The following is a 17,687-nucleotide window of genomic DNA, read 5'->3' as shown; positions in this document are numbered from 1 at the left end:
ACTTACCCGGAGGAAGGCACTGGAGCGCACGGACCTTCCGGCCTGCGCTCGGTCGGAAGTGTGATATTCTGTGACGTAATGTTTTCACTGCGGACGTAAAGAACGTGTTAAGGGCCCTGTCATTGTTTTAAAGACCACCACCAGGGCGGCGAGCAATGTAGCGGCCACAGGTGCTCTGCTAACGGTGAATTAATCTTTAGCGCTGTGGTTAGGGCGCTAAAGATTAGCCCCCCCCCCCCCCCCCCGGAGAGACCTGAGTTCAATCCACACCAGATCCCTGCCATTACAATATGTTCAGTCCGGTCGAGCTTTGTGATTATTACGTTGATTTAATTTTTTTTTTTTTGTCGCTTCTTTTTGAAAGGAGAAACCCGTCCGCAGTGCAGGCCGGGTCTGGGCACCGCCGTGCCCGCCGGGTTCTACTTCCAGGACCGCTGGACCTCGCTGCAGTGCCGCTCCCGGTCCTTCCCCACCCCGGCGCTGCTGTCGGCCTGCCTGCGGGACAAGGAGGTCCACATGATGGGAGACTCCACCCTGCGGCAGTGGTTCGAGTACCTGGAGAGCGCCGTGCCCAGTAAGACCCCCGAGGCGGCCCGATGTCCCGGAACTTTCCTCTGAGCCGGAAAGGAAGGGAGACTTTATGCTTCACTGAGCCGCTGTGTTTAAATGTCATTGCCTTTTTTTGCGTGTGTGTATTTTCATTACTTATGTTCGTTTCGTTATTTATTTATGACCTTTTGACGTTAATTAAACATATATGTGTAAACATATGTGCTGTCAAAGAAAAGATTTACAAGTAACCCAACCCCCCCGCCCACCCCCCCCCCCACACTCACACACACCTATCATATTTCGCCCCCCACACACAATGCAGCTGTTGCCAATAAGGAATCTGCGCACCACACCCCCTTTCATGCCTCATGTCCTCTTCTCTGGTGACCATAGCAACATGCGGTTGAGGTAATCACACGGAAAGCAATGCATATACACACACATGTAAAATTAACTTGGAGCAGAATATTTACATGTCCTGTTGCTCATTGCCGTTTTAAACAGCATAAACATTATCTCGCACTTGTTTTAAGTTGTCCTATTAAGACAGTTCTGACTATAGTCTCCTGTAGTAGAAATGGTGGGAATATCTAAATAATACAGCTCCCATATTGCCAGCTCTATTAATTAGCCTAACGTTTGGCATGAGTAGGCAATTGCATATAGCTGGACGTCTGTTTCGGGTGCAATACTTAAACAGTGCTCTCCTCGGTGAAGGCGTTGAGGAAGGCAAATGACCCCGAATCAAGTGCCCACGTAAGAGGAGATGCGGTGTGGTGCGTGGAATGCGGCTATGCGATCATACCCTAAGCCGCGGCCGTCCCTCAGCTCGTATTTCGCAAGTCCCTGACGGTGGCCCGGACTGAGATTGCGCTCTCGGAGGCTATCCTCGCAGCCGGGCTCGGCCCCGTGGCCTTGCGGCGAAGTCTGAGACCCGTGTGAGAGTTCAGTTTATGGCTCCATAAACTACCACCCCCCCACCCCCCCCATCCAGTTTGTCCATAGTGGAAACTAGGCCTGACAATACAATGGGCCTAACAATAGGCCACAGGGTCATGATTAGGTGTTCTGGTAACAGTTCAGATTACCGGTCCCTACTAACATATGGACTAGTCCTGATTAGACAGTAACAAAAAATGATTTATTTCATACTAATCCATGTATTATAACATGGGTAATGTTACAAGACTAAAACACACTTGTTAAGACACTTTTTTTTCGCAGAGTGGTAAAAACAGCCGAATAGTTGACACACCTCTCTCCATCCCCCCCCCCCCCCAGCGCTGAAGCGTCTGAACGTGCACACGTCCCCCATGTCGGGCCCCCTCCACGCCATCGACCCCCAGAACAACACCGTCCTGCACTGGCGGGCCCACGGGCTGCCCATCCGCACGCACAAGACGCCCGTGGCGGACCTGCACTACATCGGCCGGGAGCTGGAGAGCATGGCGGGCGGGGAGCACACGGTCGTCGTCTTCACCATCTGGGCGCACTTCACCACCCACCCGCTCGACAACTACATCCGCCGCCTCGCCACCATCCGCCGCGCCGTCCGGTCCCTGCTCCAGAGGGCTCCGCGCACCCTGGTGGCCATCAAGACGGCCAACACCGGGTACAAGGACGTCTACGGCAGCGACTGGCTGTCCTGGCAGCTGGACCTCATCCTCAGGGCCATGTTCCGGAACTTGCCCGTGGTCTTCATCGACGCCTGGCAGATGACTTCGTGCCACTACTCGCCCGACAACATCCACCCGCCAAGGCCGGTGGTCATGAACGAGGTGGACCTCTTGCTCTCTTTCGTCTGCCCCCAGTGAGAAAGCGGAGAGAGAGCGTGTGGTGTCTGCGTGCGTGCTAGTGTGTGTGTGTGCCTGCGAGTGTGTGTGTGTGTGTGTGAGCATGCATACGTGTGCATGTGTGCGTGAGCATGCGTGTGTGTGTGTGTGGATCTGGCGGGCTGGCTCATATGCTGGTTCCACGTGTGATCCTGTCTGCATTGCAGTGGTAGATTAAATGAATGAAGTCTCCAATCTTCTCTCATATCTGAAGAGACTTGATTGGCTCTTGACTCAATATGAGCAGTGAGGTCAGAAGAGGGCATGGCTGAATGACTGAAATCTGGGAAATGATAGTGACGACATGACTTTCACCCTTAGGGCTGGGTCTTACCCTGTGTCGTCGGGTGGGGTCTCTGTCTTAGTACTTCCATATTTATGAGGGACCTCTATTAGACCTTTCTCTATATCTCAGGGACAGGGTGGGACAGGCTAAGACTTATTCTTTGTTTTTTTGCAATAGAGTGTGGATGGTGAAAATTGAGTTAAAATGGTGAAAATTGTTCTTGTAATGGCTCATAAATGCTGATTAAGGCGTTTCAACACAAAGTAGGCTGTACTATATTTAGAATATTCCCTGCAAAATCAGGAAACACTGTTAGGGAAGGAACTGCAGTAGGACAGGATGATTATTTTGGTGTAGGGTCAAAATTCCAGGGCTAGGCGTTTTTGTATCTATTTGTACTTTTTATGGAATTCTTTTACTACAGTGTGATATTCAGAATATAACTGGATGTAATCACTACTGATTCCCTGAATTAATTGTTTGAATAAAACAAAATCATGCATTTATGTGTGCAGATATGGAAGGATGCTTACCCAGATAGTCCCTGACGTAGTTTCCACAACGCAAAGTCTTGATTCATAATGAGGTAGATCAAGGCCGTCACCGTGTATCCAACATTGGGCGGGGAGGCAAGTATGACCAGGGTTGGGGGTGGAGAGCGAGGGGATATTTAAAATAAAAAATAAAAAAAGATTTGGAAAACATTCATCTGATAACTATATTATGGTAGTCATAGCAAATACTGCTTTAATACTAATGAAAGTGTAAAAAATATGGACTGACTGACTGGACTGCATTTTTATATAGCGCTTTTATCCAAAGCGCCTTACAATTGATGCCTCTCATTCACCCATTCACACACACACCAATGCCATGCAAGGTACCAATCAACATTGGGAGCAATTAGGGGTTAGGTGTCTTGCTCAGGGACACTTGGACACGCCCAGGGCAGGGGGGAACGAACCGGCAACCCTCCAACTGCCAGTCAACCGCTCTTACCTCCTGAGCTATGTCGCCCCAATTGACTGACACCCATTGGGGGGGGGGGGGGGGGCTGTAATTATGGCTCTGCTCTGTACCATCTATCCAGAAATGCAGAACACGTTAACCTGAGAACTCTGTGTTTTGCATATACTGAAGCCTGAGCCTTTCTGTGTGGAGTTTGCATGTTCTCCCCGTCTCCACTTTCGTCCAAATATTTGCAGGCAGCTAGGCAAATTGGAGTCTACTAAATTGTGTGAGCGAATGGTGTGTGTGTATCCTGCGATTGACGGACGACCAGGGTGTATTCCTGCCTCTCGCCCCAAAGCAAGCTGGGAGAGGCTCCAGCACCCCGTGCGACGCTGCTCAGGATATGTGGGTATAGATGATGGATGGATGGATGGACACATCTACAGTATTTAAATAAAAATGATCATTAAAACCATATGGCAAAGTGACTATATGACAAAGGGAATGTCTAATTCCCTTGGCTGTGTCCCGTTTTAAAATTAGACTCAGTGAAATGATGTCATGCCCAATTTAGTTTGACCTGTCAATTCAAGGACACCAGACTTTAACGGACTTTATAGCAGACAAAGATTTGCATATCACAGGGCTAAATGAGATTGCTTAATCATCGAGTGTGAAATTAGCCAAGGCTACTTTTTTGTGTAGGATTTAGCTAACGATTGCTAGCTACCTACAAACTGGTAGCCTGTGCTAGCGTGCTAAAAGTTCAACTGAAAGTGAATTGTACTGCCTCACTCACACGCACTGACAAACGCAAAGGCAACTTTTATGCATTGTCTGTTCAATTTCATGGTAACAATTGCCATTACTAGTGTAAATGATTGATGATGATGAAGAATCATTCTGGATGGTATTCCATAGCTGTCTGCCACAGAATAGCAAAAGGAAATCAATAACAAGTGCAATTATTAGTAAAAAAATATTGGGGGGGACGATTTAATCATATTTTAATATTGTGGGGGTGGGGGGGATACCTCCCCACCGATGTGTACTATAGTTACAGCCTTGAGGTACATAAAGAAATAAACAGTAATAAAGATAATAGTACTCACATAAAAAGTATATAGCCTATGCCTTTGGGACTAAATATGAAGTCATTCACATTCATTACAACCTTGCCATTTGGAAACTATGTCAGGGACATTTTGATACGTGTTTTTTGTGATATCTTTCATAAATGTGTTCCTTATGTTGTGTATCTGGTGGGAATGGGTATTTATATGTTTCTGCAACTACATGCACTTTTTTTATTTTTGTAAATCAAAATGTTTGTAAATATTGTAATAAATTGAGCAAATTTATATCAAATAATGATTATTATGCGTGCGCGACAGCACAGCTGTGGCCGGAAGCATTATGTTTTCAGGTTGCCCGTCCGTCCTTCCGTCCGTCCGTCCCTCCCTCCCGATTCTCGTGAACACGATATCTCAGGAACGCCTTGAGGGAATTTCTTAAAATTTGGCTCAAATGTCCACTTGGACTCAAGGATGAACTGATTAGATTTTGGTGGTCAAAGGTCAAGGTCACTGTGACCTCACAAAACACGTTTTTGGCCATAACTCAAGAATTCATACGCTAATTATGACAAAGTTTCACACAAATATCTAATAGGATAAAATGATGAAGTGATGACATTTTATATCCAAACTGGCTACTGGTTGGCGGTGGCATACAACCGCAGGCGGTATTTCTAGTTTTTGTTATGATTTCATACTTCCTGAAATGACCAGTGTTGGGGAAACTACTCTGAAAGTGAAATTGGTACCAACTCCCAATTACTTCACTTATTACTTCCAATTACTGTAAGTATTTGAATACAAGAAGCAATTCTTAGGGAGAACCAGCAGTGTGTGGCTATTGGCATTTGACAACTAGAGTTATCATCAGCCAGCTAATAGGGATGAGCTGACTAGTCGGAGAACCCTGCTATCCAACATTGTGTGTTTTTGGATGCGACTGCGACTGTAAAGACATCTGGATATGAGCTGATTGCAGGACCACTTTAAAGGGACCTCCAACTACTTGAAAATAAAGGATTTTACATCAAGTTTTTACAAGTATTTTACTTAAAATTATTTAAATATTGCCATACAAAATTTCCTTGTATAAATTCTCAAACAAACTAATTGACCACTGACCATTTCACAGAATTTCCATTTGAGTCAGATGATAGCAGGAAAGTAGACCCTGTTAAGATTGCTACTCTCAATGATTGGTGAACTATTGACATCTTTCATCTCCAACGCCTGTGCTACATGTGTCAAAATATTTGAATACAGGAAACCTATGCCGGATGTGAAGCATCTGTTGATGTGAAACTCAGGCCCAAACTTTTTTTTTTTTTTTTAACATTACCTTTATCTAATATGCTGCTTTTGGTCTCTGGTTGACTTCTGGACAATATGTTTTGAACCCAAAAATGGATTATTCAAGAAAGTTGTCCATGATGTAAGTGACTTTAAAAACATTCTGCTAACATGCCTAGCCTATTTAAACCAACAGTGGATGTTGAAAGAGCATCACATCCTTCCCCTGACATGCTACGCTTGAATCACAGGCAAGCTATTTAAAAAATCTGACTTCTAACCCTTGCAAAAACAGCCTTTAAACATGATACTAAACTCACAAAGGGTATGTTTGCGTCAACTGGAAGCGCCGGTCGACTTAGACCTCTTTTCTGATAGATCCTTCACGTGTTGCTTGTGGACAACAAGCCATCTTTTGCAGTTTAACTTTTTTTAAGCTTGGTACCTGGATGTCACAAAGTCAGCCTGGTCACTCATGTTTTTAATGGTCATGTTATGTAAAAAAAAAAAAAAAAAAAGTAATGTAAAACATCTGTTTTGTATATCACTTTTTATGGAGATCTGTCACAGTGATGCTTTTCAGAGAGGGGAATGAAAACAGAAAGGGGAGAAACCAGCCTTCAATTGTCAAAAAGCAATCAAGCAAGGAGAAAAAACTCAAAACAGTGGTAAGAAAAAACTCCCCAAAAATGAAGAAACCTTGGCAGGAATCCACCCTCCTGCCCTGGTAGAACTTGTTCACTTATCTCTTTGAATAGCAAATCTGAGTGCCCATGGGCATGAGGTGTGGTCAGGCGCATTGTCGGCGCATTGCTACCTTGATGCCGTGGAAAGCCAACAAAAACCTGCTCTTAAGTCAATGGTGCAGTATTTTACTGTTATTTTAAGGGCGCATTATTAAGATAGTAATATGCACCTACATAGGCGGGTGCACAACGCGCGATATTAAAAAAAAAAAAAATACATGCCATAATGGTCCGTTTCCTCTGCAGACAAGCGTTCCTTCCCACTACTTGGCAAATCCGCCATTATAATAGCAATCCGCCAAGGTGCAAGCGCACATGGCTTTTAAAGGGAATGGGAGATGACACTCTGATTGGTTTATTTCATGTTACGCCCAAAACACACCTACAATTAATTAAGAGACTAGGTACAACCCCTTTGAACCATGCGTCGTACTTTGTGCTCAGATTGTCTGCCGTTAAACTAGCAAAAGTGGATTTGGACACGCCCTAAATGCACTTGCGCCATGCGCTTTAGACCGTGCGCTTAGATCGATAAAATATCGCCCCTGGATTTTGCGAACATTCCAGCAGCCTGTTTGACAACCGGCCTGACATTTCCACCAAGCAAATAGGGAAGCTTAATTTTATCCGATTAGTCAAAAACCTGCATAAGATAGCGCCTCGCCCCTTTCTGTCCTTATTGGCCTACATGTTCACAACCTTGCGCAATGAGGACGAAGCCCTGCCCAGCTTCTCATGGGGAGGGGTCTGCCCATGTCTGGACACTAATAGCATAACAGTGGCCTTCTGCCACCTGAGCGACATATCTAAATGTCCGTCGGGGAAGCGGATTGGTCTCGGCAAAGACTTCTGGTGGGGAGAACGCACGCACCTGGGTTGCGTTAATTAATCAGTCCCAGGGCTTTAAGGTGTATTTCTCTCCACTGTTTGTGGCCGAGACCAGGAGTACACACCGAGCGAGCGAGTCCTTGAGTTTTGTTTGTCCGAGCACAAGACAAAGAAAGAAAAGCTGCCGAAAAGCTGGCCAGCTAGCTGTCGCTCCATTTTATTTTCTATTGTCTTTGTCATTTTAGTTTGTTCTTTTTAATCAGAACCCATGAGGGGGAAGAGGGAAGCTGTTTATTTTATTTAGTGATGGTGTGGGTGTGCACTCTCTCTCTCTCTCTCCATGCGGTAACTAACAGTGCACACCCAGAACTGCCGCATGTCCCTCCCAGGGGTGTCACACGCCGGTTCCTAAATTCAGGAAGATGTTGTCCCTCCAGGATGCTGAAAAAATGGTTCATGCTTTTGTGTCCTCTCGGCTTGATGCGGGCGTCTGGACGGCTGAGTGGGCTGGGGCGTTCGAGCAGTGCCGCCCCTCCAGCCAGCCGGACCAGGCCCTCACTGTGCAGCCAAGCCCAGCTCACTGTTATGGGCTATGGCACAGAGGGAGGGAGGTAGCTTAGCCTAGTCCATGAATGCACGGTCAGAATTAGCCACTGCAAGGTCAGAACATAAACTGAAATTGGGTTGGGGCTCCAGTAGGAGGGCTCTCAGTAGTGGCTGCCTTATAGCTGCCGTTATAGGTTGTACACTGGAGACTGAGGATTGTATAGGATTGTAGAGTAGCTGGATGGAGCTTCTGTGCGAGTGTATTTTTCTTGGTTTCGTTGATAACCTCTGTAGTGCCTAACCTTCTGTGCTCCATTTCTTTTTGCCTGGGGCTGGGTTAATGGACTGCTCCAGCCTTGTTCCTCACTCTCAATTGACGGGATCACTCCAGCCCTGAGGTCCTGGAATGCTGCAGCCTAGTTCCTCCCCTGGTTTAAAGTCGTGCGCTTGCTATTTTGGGTACGGGCTGGTTTTTGCTTGCTGTTTTGGGTCCGGGCTGGTTTTTGCTTGCTGTTTTGGGTCCGGGCTGGTTTTTGCACTTTTTCTGCTACTCTGTAAAGTGTCCTTGTGACAGTTTTCTGTTAAAAACACTATGCAAATAAAATTGATTTGAATATAAAATTTACTGAAGCCTAAGAAAAATTGCAACAGCACACAAAGAAATAAGTGCATTTTGAGTTATACCAACTTGAAGTCTTTCCTATGATTATACTTTATGTTGTGGAACAATGTGAGGCAAAAACAAAGGGAAAATGTGGTTTAGCAGGGGCGACATAGCTCAGGAAGTAAGAACTATTGTCTGGCAGTCGGAGGGTTTCCGGTTCAAACCCTGGGTGCGTCGAAGTGTCCTTGAGCAAGACACCGAACCCCTAACTGCTCTGGGTAATGAGAGGCATCAATTGTAAAGCGCTTTGGATAAAAGCGCTATATAAATGCAGTCCATTTACCATTTACCATTTACCATGTGGTTACAATCCATGCGACATAACAGAGCAAGGAATGTTGGTTAGTACAGTATGTTGGAGAAGGAGGCCGTGATGTCTGGAATTTGTTGAGCAATGCCAAACAAACTTATTCATCGTCAGCTGCATTAGCTCGAAGACATAATTCTCTGATAAGCCCCTGATAAGGCCCTCCTTTTGTGAGGTCATGTTGTCTTGTTTCTTTTTTTCTTCGGTTGTACTTGTCCACCTCACCAGTAATTTTTTTGGTGGTGGTGGAAGAGTGAACATGGAACATTTTTTTGGGATTATCATGGGGTCAAAGCACATTGAAGTTGCAAATTAGGACAGGCCCTACACAAACGCACCATAGTGATGACCTCATCAGCAGCCTGAGGCATAGCAAAGGGCAGGGTCTGCTTTGCATGGCCTCTGCTTGTTGGGTAATGGACGCATGTGGCTGGCCTTGTCTTGTGCTTCTTTTGTCCTTCATGTGATTGAATGTCATAATACTCCCTTGAGGAGCTTTCCATGAAGGCCAATACAGTGGTGAAGGCTTCTCACACCAGAACTGCCACGGTTGTCAAGGGGTTGTCATGTTAATCTTCTTTTAACGGTGGATCAGTTACAGTGTGCATTTCATTTTTTTTTTTTTGTATTTTTAAAAAATAACAGAACTTTATATGTCTTTCATATGTTAAAATGCAGCTCAAAGTCCTTTCCAAACAAAATAAAGTCAATTATAATGAAGTAAAACATGATAAAACATAGTTAGTACAGGATGCCAAAATAAAATATATACATAGTTAAAATAAATAAGTAAATAAATATCATTAAAGCAGTAAACCTGAAGAGTAAAAGACATAAAAAACAAATAAAAAAGATACACTAGTTGAAGACAAGATTTAAAAAAAACCAGACGAGCTGTTACTTTTTAAAAAATGTTTCTAAAAAAAACTTAAATTTACAGTATTATGAAGCATTTTGAAGTATTCTTTCACACAGACAGCAGTCACCGTGTGCAATAGCCAGGTCACGCGGCAGAGGCAGAAACGGTGAGGGTTTTCAAAACAAGGGTACGGCAGGGGTGTGGGAAGACGTTCTAAGCAGGGGGTGCTGCGAACCGCATGTAAAAGTGTGACATCATCATCTTTAAAAAAAAAAAAAATCTATTTACCAAAGATGCTTAAAAAGACGACAGGCAATGAATGGTATTCAAAATTATTAAAGCGTGTGTTTATTACTTTAACAGGAAGTGGTGTACAGTTATTTTTGTAAGCAATTGGCGTATTATTTCCTGTTAGCGGATGGCTCAGAGCAACGCAGTCTAGCTAATTTAAACACTTACACCACCGTTTTTTCACTCGATTTTAATTATGTAGATCTGTATAACGATAATAACACACCGTGACTGAATAAACAAACACCAATGCGCGGCGACAGGCTATTAACAAACATTTTTGCATTTACACAACATTGGTGCATTTACAGGGCACCAGACGTGGCCTTGCATCCGGTGTATTGCTGATGAAGAGCCTATCTAGGGATGGTATATCCAATCTCATAAAAAACACGTTTTCAACGTACAAAAATGGCAAGTTACTCAAAAGTATTGATATCAAAATGACGCCAAGTTACGGTACTACAAACAATATAGGCTATCTTGCCTCACCGAAATGACATAAGATGCCACAGCTTCGGATTATGTTGTGTTGCGAACACGAGCTAGGGTTTTGCTCACCCTGGAGGGAGGGGGGCATCTCAAGATTGTTCCAGGCTGCACAGGTGCTCACTAACACTATCACGTTCTCCCTAAGTGCCAGGATCCGTCGTCGAAGGACTTTGGCGCATGCCGGGGCCGCGAAAGCACTTGACGTTTTGCTTTGAAGACTTCTGGCCGCTGCTTCGCAAGGCCCGAAAAGAGCCTCGCATCACACCAAGCCGAAATATGTCCTCCCTTTCTTTGCTTGTATCTAGTTTGTAGGTAAGCGTTGAGCAACTAGGTACCCTTTAACGGTAGGAAATGGCAGCATTGTTGGGATGAATGGCCTGTTCTCATCAGTATGTTATGTTGTGTTGCGCTGTGCTGTGCTATGCTATGCTATGTTAAACCTGTGACAGCACGTGAGGTCTTGGCCATCCCATAATGTCTGCATCCTCAGATAGCCACTTAGGGTATTCAATTGCACAAAGAAGAAGAAAAGATGCATAAGACAAGATGAGAGCAAGAGAAGGGGCCCCCCGAAAACCAGGAGCCTGAACAAGCAGAACCTGTTATTAACATTCCAGAACCAGGCCCTGTGGCAAGTTAGGACAGACCCTAAATAAATGCACCTTGGCGTTGTCCTCATCAGCAAATAGAGAGCCAGGTAGACAGCTGCCAATGCCGTGGTCATGTAAAATACACCGATCGGAATTTTCCGGTCACTGCGATTCCGATGTCGTTCAAATTTCGATGCGCTCATACTTTTTTCTGATTTGAACGACGTGAGACGTAGTTGCACGCACAACCTCTATCCGCTGGTAACGTTAAATGTTCAAAGAAATTTAAGTGGAGGGCAAAGCCTCAGGCCCACTGAACTGCGTAAGAATTGACCAGGCCAGTCAATGAATACCGAGGTCTCAGGCTTTCTACGCCTGTGGGGTGAAGAGTCAGTATAGGCCAAATACCGGGGATTCTTGTTGTAGACACAACATGTTTCAGAAAGCAATAGCTTGAACTATTATTTCTGTCTCATTTTGTGTCCATTGCAAACGGCGATATGGCGGTGGCAGGGTATTTGTTTACTTTCGTATTGGATACCAAACCCTCGTGTATGCATTCGGGTGGTTACAGTTGTAGACCATGTCGGCACAGGTATCGGATAACGGTCACATTTTAAATTAGATGTAAACTGTCAGTCAAAAAAATAGGATAGGGCAAAAAAATTGGAAGAACCAGTTATTCTAGTGACTTCTGAGACTTCAGGCTCAACCAGTGTGTCTTTCTCATGCTAAATATCAAAGTGTGTATGCATGTAGAACCTTAGATCATAATCTTGATCTGTACACTGTTGCAGTCTGCTGCATTGGTATTCTGTACCACCAAGTCAAGCTGTTACCCAGAACAGTATCTATATACCCAAAGAGTTTTCCTACTTATTAAAACAATCAACCTGGTCCTATTCAATTTTACACATCCATATCCACTACTGAGGATGTCTTCAAGTTTCATGCTGAAAAAATGAAGTTTATATGTGTGTTTAATGATGTTAAAGTCTGAAAAGGGTCCATTTTTTCTTCACAGGAGGGTTAAGGGCAAATGTTGATTGAATACTAATCCTTATAATGTTCCCTGCTTACTCATCGACCAACCCTGAATCTACCACCAGTCCCTTTACACTCAAGTATAGGTTTTGCCTGCCAGTGTTCACCTCAGACTGCACACATTTCGCTAAGCTTGTCCGCCACACGTGTAATTTTCTATTTATAAAACCAAGACAAGCCAAACCTTACAAGGGGAGGGTTTGAAGCGCTTATGGGGCTTATCTAACAGTGATGACGTGGTGGTGAGGCGACTCTTTTCCCCCCATGATCATTTTCAGAACAAAAACACACTTTTTCAGTTCTCTGTCTTCAGGCTTAGACACGAGAGCACTCCTCCCAAATAGCTCAGAACCCTAATGGCAGTTTGTCTTTCTCACATCAAGAGGTTCCGACATTAACAGTGTTTGTGTGTGTGTGTGCGTGCAAAACCTTACTGATAGCCATAATCTTGTCATAAACTTGTACACTGTCCTTGCACTCTGCTGCATTCCCATTTAAACTTCTGTACCATTGGGTCAAATTTGACCCGAAATAGTATCTTTGTCCCCAAATGGTGTTCTGACTTTATAAAAACATCAAACTGGTCATCCTCAATCTTACATGATCATATCCACACTGTCAAGGATGTGATCAAGTTTCATGCTGAAAAGATTTAGGTTTATGGGTGTTTCAATGATGTTACATCCTGAAATGGGTTGAACCAAGCATAACAGATGGATTAAACAATTCTGATTACGTATCTTGCCCAAGGTCTCAACAGCTAGATAGTATCTTGCACCATATCAAGCCTGGTCTGGTCTTGAAAACCCCGGAGTTTCTGCCTCTGTGTCAATACCTCAACTTGCGGTTTTCAAATGATGATCTGATTGTACGGGCAAGGACTACCAAAAAAAAATAATAATTATTATCCAACAGCCCCCCCGTGTGGTTCACTTTTTCACAACAGCCGCACTTTCAACAACGCTCAGGGAGACGGGAATACAACATCTGCAGGCTGGAGTACGGGCTGTGTCGGAAGTAAGGGGAGTGTCGACAGCCAAAAGGGGCGTGTCGAGAGCATGTTTCCGTTGGTCGATAAAGTTACTTCCAGAGAAGTAAGTCGTATCAGAAGTACTTTTTTGTGCGCATAACAAAACGAAGCCTGGAGTCGGGGAAACCATTGCCTCTTGCATCCCTCACATTTCTATTGGTAAGCTATATAGTTACTGTATATAGTTAATGGAATAAATTGTGAAAATCCTCATTGGCCCAGAAACCAGCCTTGTTCAGGATAGGTTCCCATGGCTATGCTCTATATCACCCATATAACGTAGATGTGGATTAAATGCAGTGTAACTTCACAAAAGTACCCCCTGCACCCAGTGGTACGGGGCATGTGTTTCGTACCAGGGTCAGCAACTACATACGTCTGGTGGAGTGTGGGGTGTGTCGGCTGCTCAGAAATTCCATCCAGCCATAAAATAAGCTGTTATACTGTATACGGCACAACGATTTTTGTGTAACCATATAACACACCAATGAGTGTGCGTGTGAGTTACAGACTGTTCAACACTACCACTAGCCCTTAAGCTCCTTAAAGGAAGTGGTGGGTTGTGGTTTTAGCTAGTATGTGTGTGTGTTCAGTTAAACGGAGAGAGAAAATGAGGAAGTGGGTAGTGGTATGACCACATGTTTATGTTCATATGCAGACCCGCCGACCTTAGGAAAATATTTTGAGTACCACAATAATCAGTGTAACGCTTAGTTCACATGCTTTCGCACCACTTCGCTTTGCACGCACACACAAGCCTTTCTTCTTAATTCCAGTTTTAACTGTTAAAGTGATCAGGCAAAATTGTATAATTTGACCTGATTCTAAAATATCACTTGCACTGCACTGGGCTATATTATGATATACTTTCAAGTCAAAAGTTTGAGTACACCTGCTTAAAACAAATTTTTCATGATTAATATTTCATTATATGATATGTGTGCTTATACAAACTGATATCCATAAGTGAATTGCATTCACTTATTTAATAAAAATTGAAATAATTTATTTTGTATATTGTAACATGTTTTCATTTTCAAGTATTTACAGAAACTTATGTTGTAATGTAAAAAAAAAAAAAATCTTATGTTGCGATGTAAAACACTGTCAATTATTAATAAAACCAAGTTTCTGTTCATGATTTCCATTTTTATTTAATAATTAAATAAATGAATCAGCTTATACAGGCACACATCATATAGGCCTAATGAAAAAAAATTGTATTTAATTGAAAAATTATCTAGGAATGTAGGCTTTTGTAACTAGAGGTTTAGCCAAATTATTACCTGAAGCTCCTTGGTGGCTAATGTCAAAATCATAATTGCACAATGTGCAAATAGCATGGTGCGGAAGTTTTGAGGGGCGGAGGCACGGCCATTGCTCCTGATATTTTGCGAGGAACTTCTGGTGGGCATGGACTCGCTTCTTCTTAGTAGGTCTGCTGCTCTCTCTCTCCTTGTTAGTATCCTCGTCATCTGACGTCATGATTATTTTCTAACTGCAAGGCTGGTCGGGTGATTGGCTGCAATAATAGGAATTATTTGGTACGTTAGCAGTCTGTAGTCAAACACATTTGCAACGGTCACTTTGCTCCAACAGAGCGTGCGCGATTCAAAGTTTGAAAAGGGAGTCTGCGTAGCGTTTGAGTTACTGCAGCAAAATTACTCCATCAGTTATTCACGCGTCTCGTAACGAGGCTAAATCGCATGCGAGCTACTACTACGGCTAACTATATACACAAATTTATCAAGGTCATAGCATCTGGTTCAATCCGAAGGATGTAGTTTAAATACCGAATAAATGTACGGTATTGTTTTGTATTAATTTGTTGTTTTCCGTAATTAAATTACAATTATATATATATAGTATGTAGGTACAACAGAAAGATGTGTACAGCAGGCTGTGCAGAATGGGAGTCGTAGGCAGTTTGGTTTGGGTAGAGGACGTGTCTGAGGAGAGAGAGTGAGAGGCTGTGTGTGTGTGGGAGAGAATGAGAGAGTGGGAGAGAAGGGGAGAGTGGTGCTTTCGTGTCTGTGACGCTGCCGTTGTTGACCCTGTAGATTAGAGCGTCTCGTCTAAACACTCAGCGTTTCTGTCGTTGGTGCGCTCCAGCTCCCTGAACTTTTCCCCGCCTCGCCTGCAGCAGGGTGGCACCAGGGGGCGCTGCTGTGTCACTGAAGCTGACCTCAAAGGGGAGCACTTCAGAGCTAACGTGCTAATTCTGTCTCTCCTTTTAACCCTCCACAGAAGTGCACAGAATCTTGACACCATTTAATTGGTCAAAGGTAGGAGTGATACAGCCATTAATGAGTCTAATGTTAGAAGGCCCTGGTTCAAGGACACACATCCATTAACCAAAGTAATATTAATAATTAATTAATTCATTAATTAACATTCCACTTAAAATATTTAATATTACTTTAGTTAGTAGACCATAGTTTCATCTGCAGGTGAGTTTTTATTTTTGTATTTTTTATTTTATAAAATAACCATTTGAGAATTTGTGAACTGATTGAGATTGATGTCATTTTTCACTTAATATTCTTTTTTGATTCTTTTTTCATGATTTTCTTTTTCTGAACTTACAGTGCAGATAAAACTGTGTCTATTTCTGTCTGGTAGAACATGTAATTTATTACTGTTTGCAGAAAAACATGGTCTGTCCACTCATAATACACCAAAAAAACTAAATGTGCAATTGTGCTTGACATAAGCCTCCTGCAGAAACGGCCATTGAACTCAATGTCTAAACTAAGTAAAGACAGCCCGTAAAGAGTCGATAAGAGACAAATAACCATGGTTATTAGAGGAAGAGCTTTAACCTAGAGGCGATTACTGGCCAGAGATATGACCAGGACACAGCTGTCTGTGGTAATGGCCTATTAGTCAGTGCCAGAAGAATGAATAGGTTGCTCTGGCCCTTGGTCCATTGCACTGTAAATGAAGTCAAACAACGTGTTGGCCCAGGGGAGGGAAATGGCCGGTGAATGTAAAATAAATGAGTTCTGACGGCTTTTGAGAAGTCATTAGCAGTCCACTGCAAACACAGACAAAGGATTTATGTTGCAGTTTTGTTGCCGTGACAACTGTCCTCCTGTAAGTAATTCTGTTGCATCACTAATGTTTGGTGAGCGCAGGAATATTCCACTGAAGGGGGGGGGGGGGGGTGGTAGGTAGGGGGGTCAGAGAAGAGACGTGACCTTGCAGTGCTGCAGCATGCTGAGTGTTTCAGGAAGATAAAGTCATGAAGAAAGATAAAACTTTTTTCTAAGGCTTATACTCATACAGAATATGACATTTTAAGGGTCCTTGTATTGGAAAAAACAAACGCACAGCAAAAAAACTCCCGCAAGGTGATGGGTCACAGGAACATAAAATAGGTCAAGAAAAGACTTGCCCACTCAGCGCAGTTTAGAAAAATAACAAGACTGCAGTGCCAAGAACATCAATGAACAGTGTAACAAAATAAAGTGCAATAAAAAGTAATGAACCCTTTAAGGTGTAAGTACAAATATATGTGATTAGAATGTTCTTAACTAACCCTGACCCTAACCGTCTAATGCTAATGTAACGGTCACTACTGGTAATTGAAACAACAGAGTTCTAGAACTGATTAAGAATTCATAAAAAACACTCCAAAAAACAGCTACTCTTCAAAGGGTTAATGACGACCACAGAAGTCCAGCCGTTGGCAGAAGTGCTAGATACTCTGGACCAGAAGCCGTATCTCCCTGGAAACCAACAGGTCCTTCGGCCTGCAAGGCCGGAGGGGTCTTCTCACGTCTAGCGCGGCCAGACAGCCGGATAGAGGTGAACAGCCCCCTGGCCCTGATGGATGGCACGCATGACCAGGAGAACAGGTCTTGTAAACCACAGCTTGCAGTTGCTTCAGTACTGGAATCTACAAAAATATATTCATTTTCACCAAGTTCAGCAAACGTTACCCACTGAGACAACTGGTGTAGCCGGCCAAACTAGCGATGGCCACAGCAGCGGGCCACACGTGAGGATTATTATTTTTTATTTTATTTTAGCAACATCTTCACTTTTTTGGATTAAACCATGTGAGATGCCGCAGAAGTGGAACTGCTAGATGGACATTTTTCAGCTGTCTTTTGCCCTTGGCTTTGCTGATGTGTGCAATTTTGGACATATGTGGGAGAAAGTTCTCTGGCTGTGTGACAGTTGGGGGGGGGGGGGTGGTGTTAACAGAATGACCTGAGATAAAGTCAGTAGTAGAAGAAGGTAGCACTGCAGCATAGTGGTTAGGGAACTGGACCTGTAACCCAAAGGATTCAGGTTC

At 43.6% G+C, this 17,687-nt stretch overlaps 1 protein-coding gene across 12 annotated transcripts in view; it reads left to right on the top strand.

The window, feature by feature from the left end:
* Positions 1-4,992, top strand: part of LOC135250031 (NXPE family member 3-like) — a 28,793-nt gene extending 23,801 nt beyond the window's left edge. For all 12 annotated transcript variants that reach the window (XM_064325849.1, XM_064325851.1, XM_064325845.1 and 9 more), the window contains 2 exons: positions 365-574; positions 1,834-4,992. In XM_064325849.1, coding sequence (XP_064181919.1) covers positions 365-574; positions 1,834-2,366 — 743 coding nt within the window. In that variant the 3' untranslated portion in view covers positions 2,367-4,992. The remainder of the gene's footprint in view (positions 1-364; positions 575-1,833) is intronic.
* The last annotated feature ends 12,695 nt before the right edge of the window (positions 4,993-17,687 follow it).

The sequence above is a fragment of the Anguilla rostrata genome, chromosome 3, assembly GCF_018555375.3.
Source record: "Anguilla rostrata isolate EN2019 chromosome 3, ASM1855537v3, whole genome shotgun sequence".
Classification (NCBI taxonomy): domain Eukaryota; kingdom Metazoa; phylum Chordata; class Actinopteri; order Anguilliformes; family Anguillidae; genus Anguilla; species Anguilla rostrata.
Note: the sequence above shows the minus strand (reverse complement) of the source record. Positions and strands in the feature narration are given on the sequence as shown.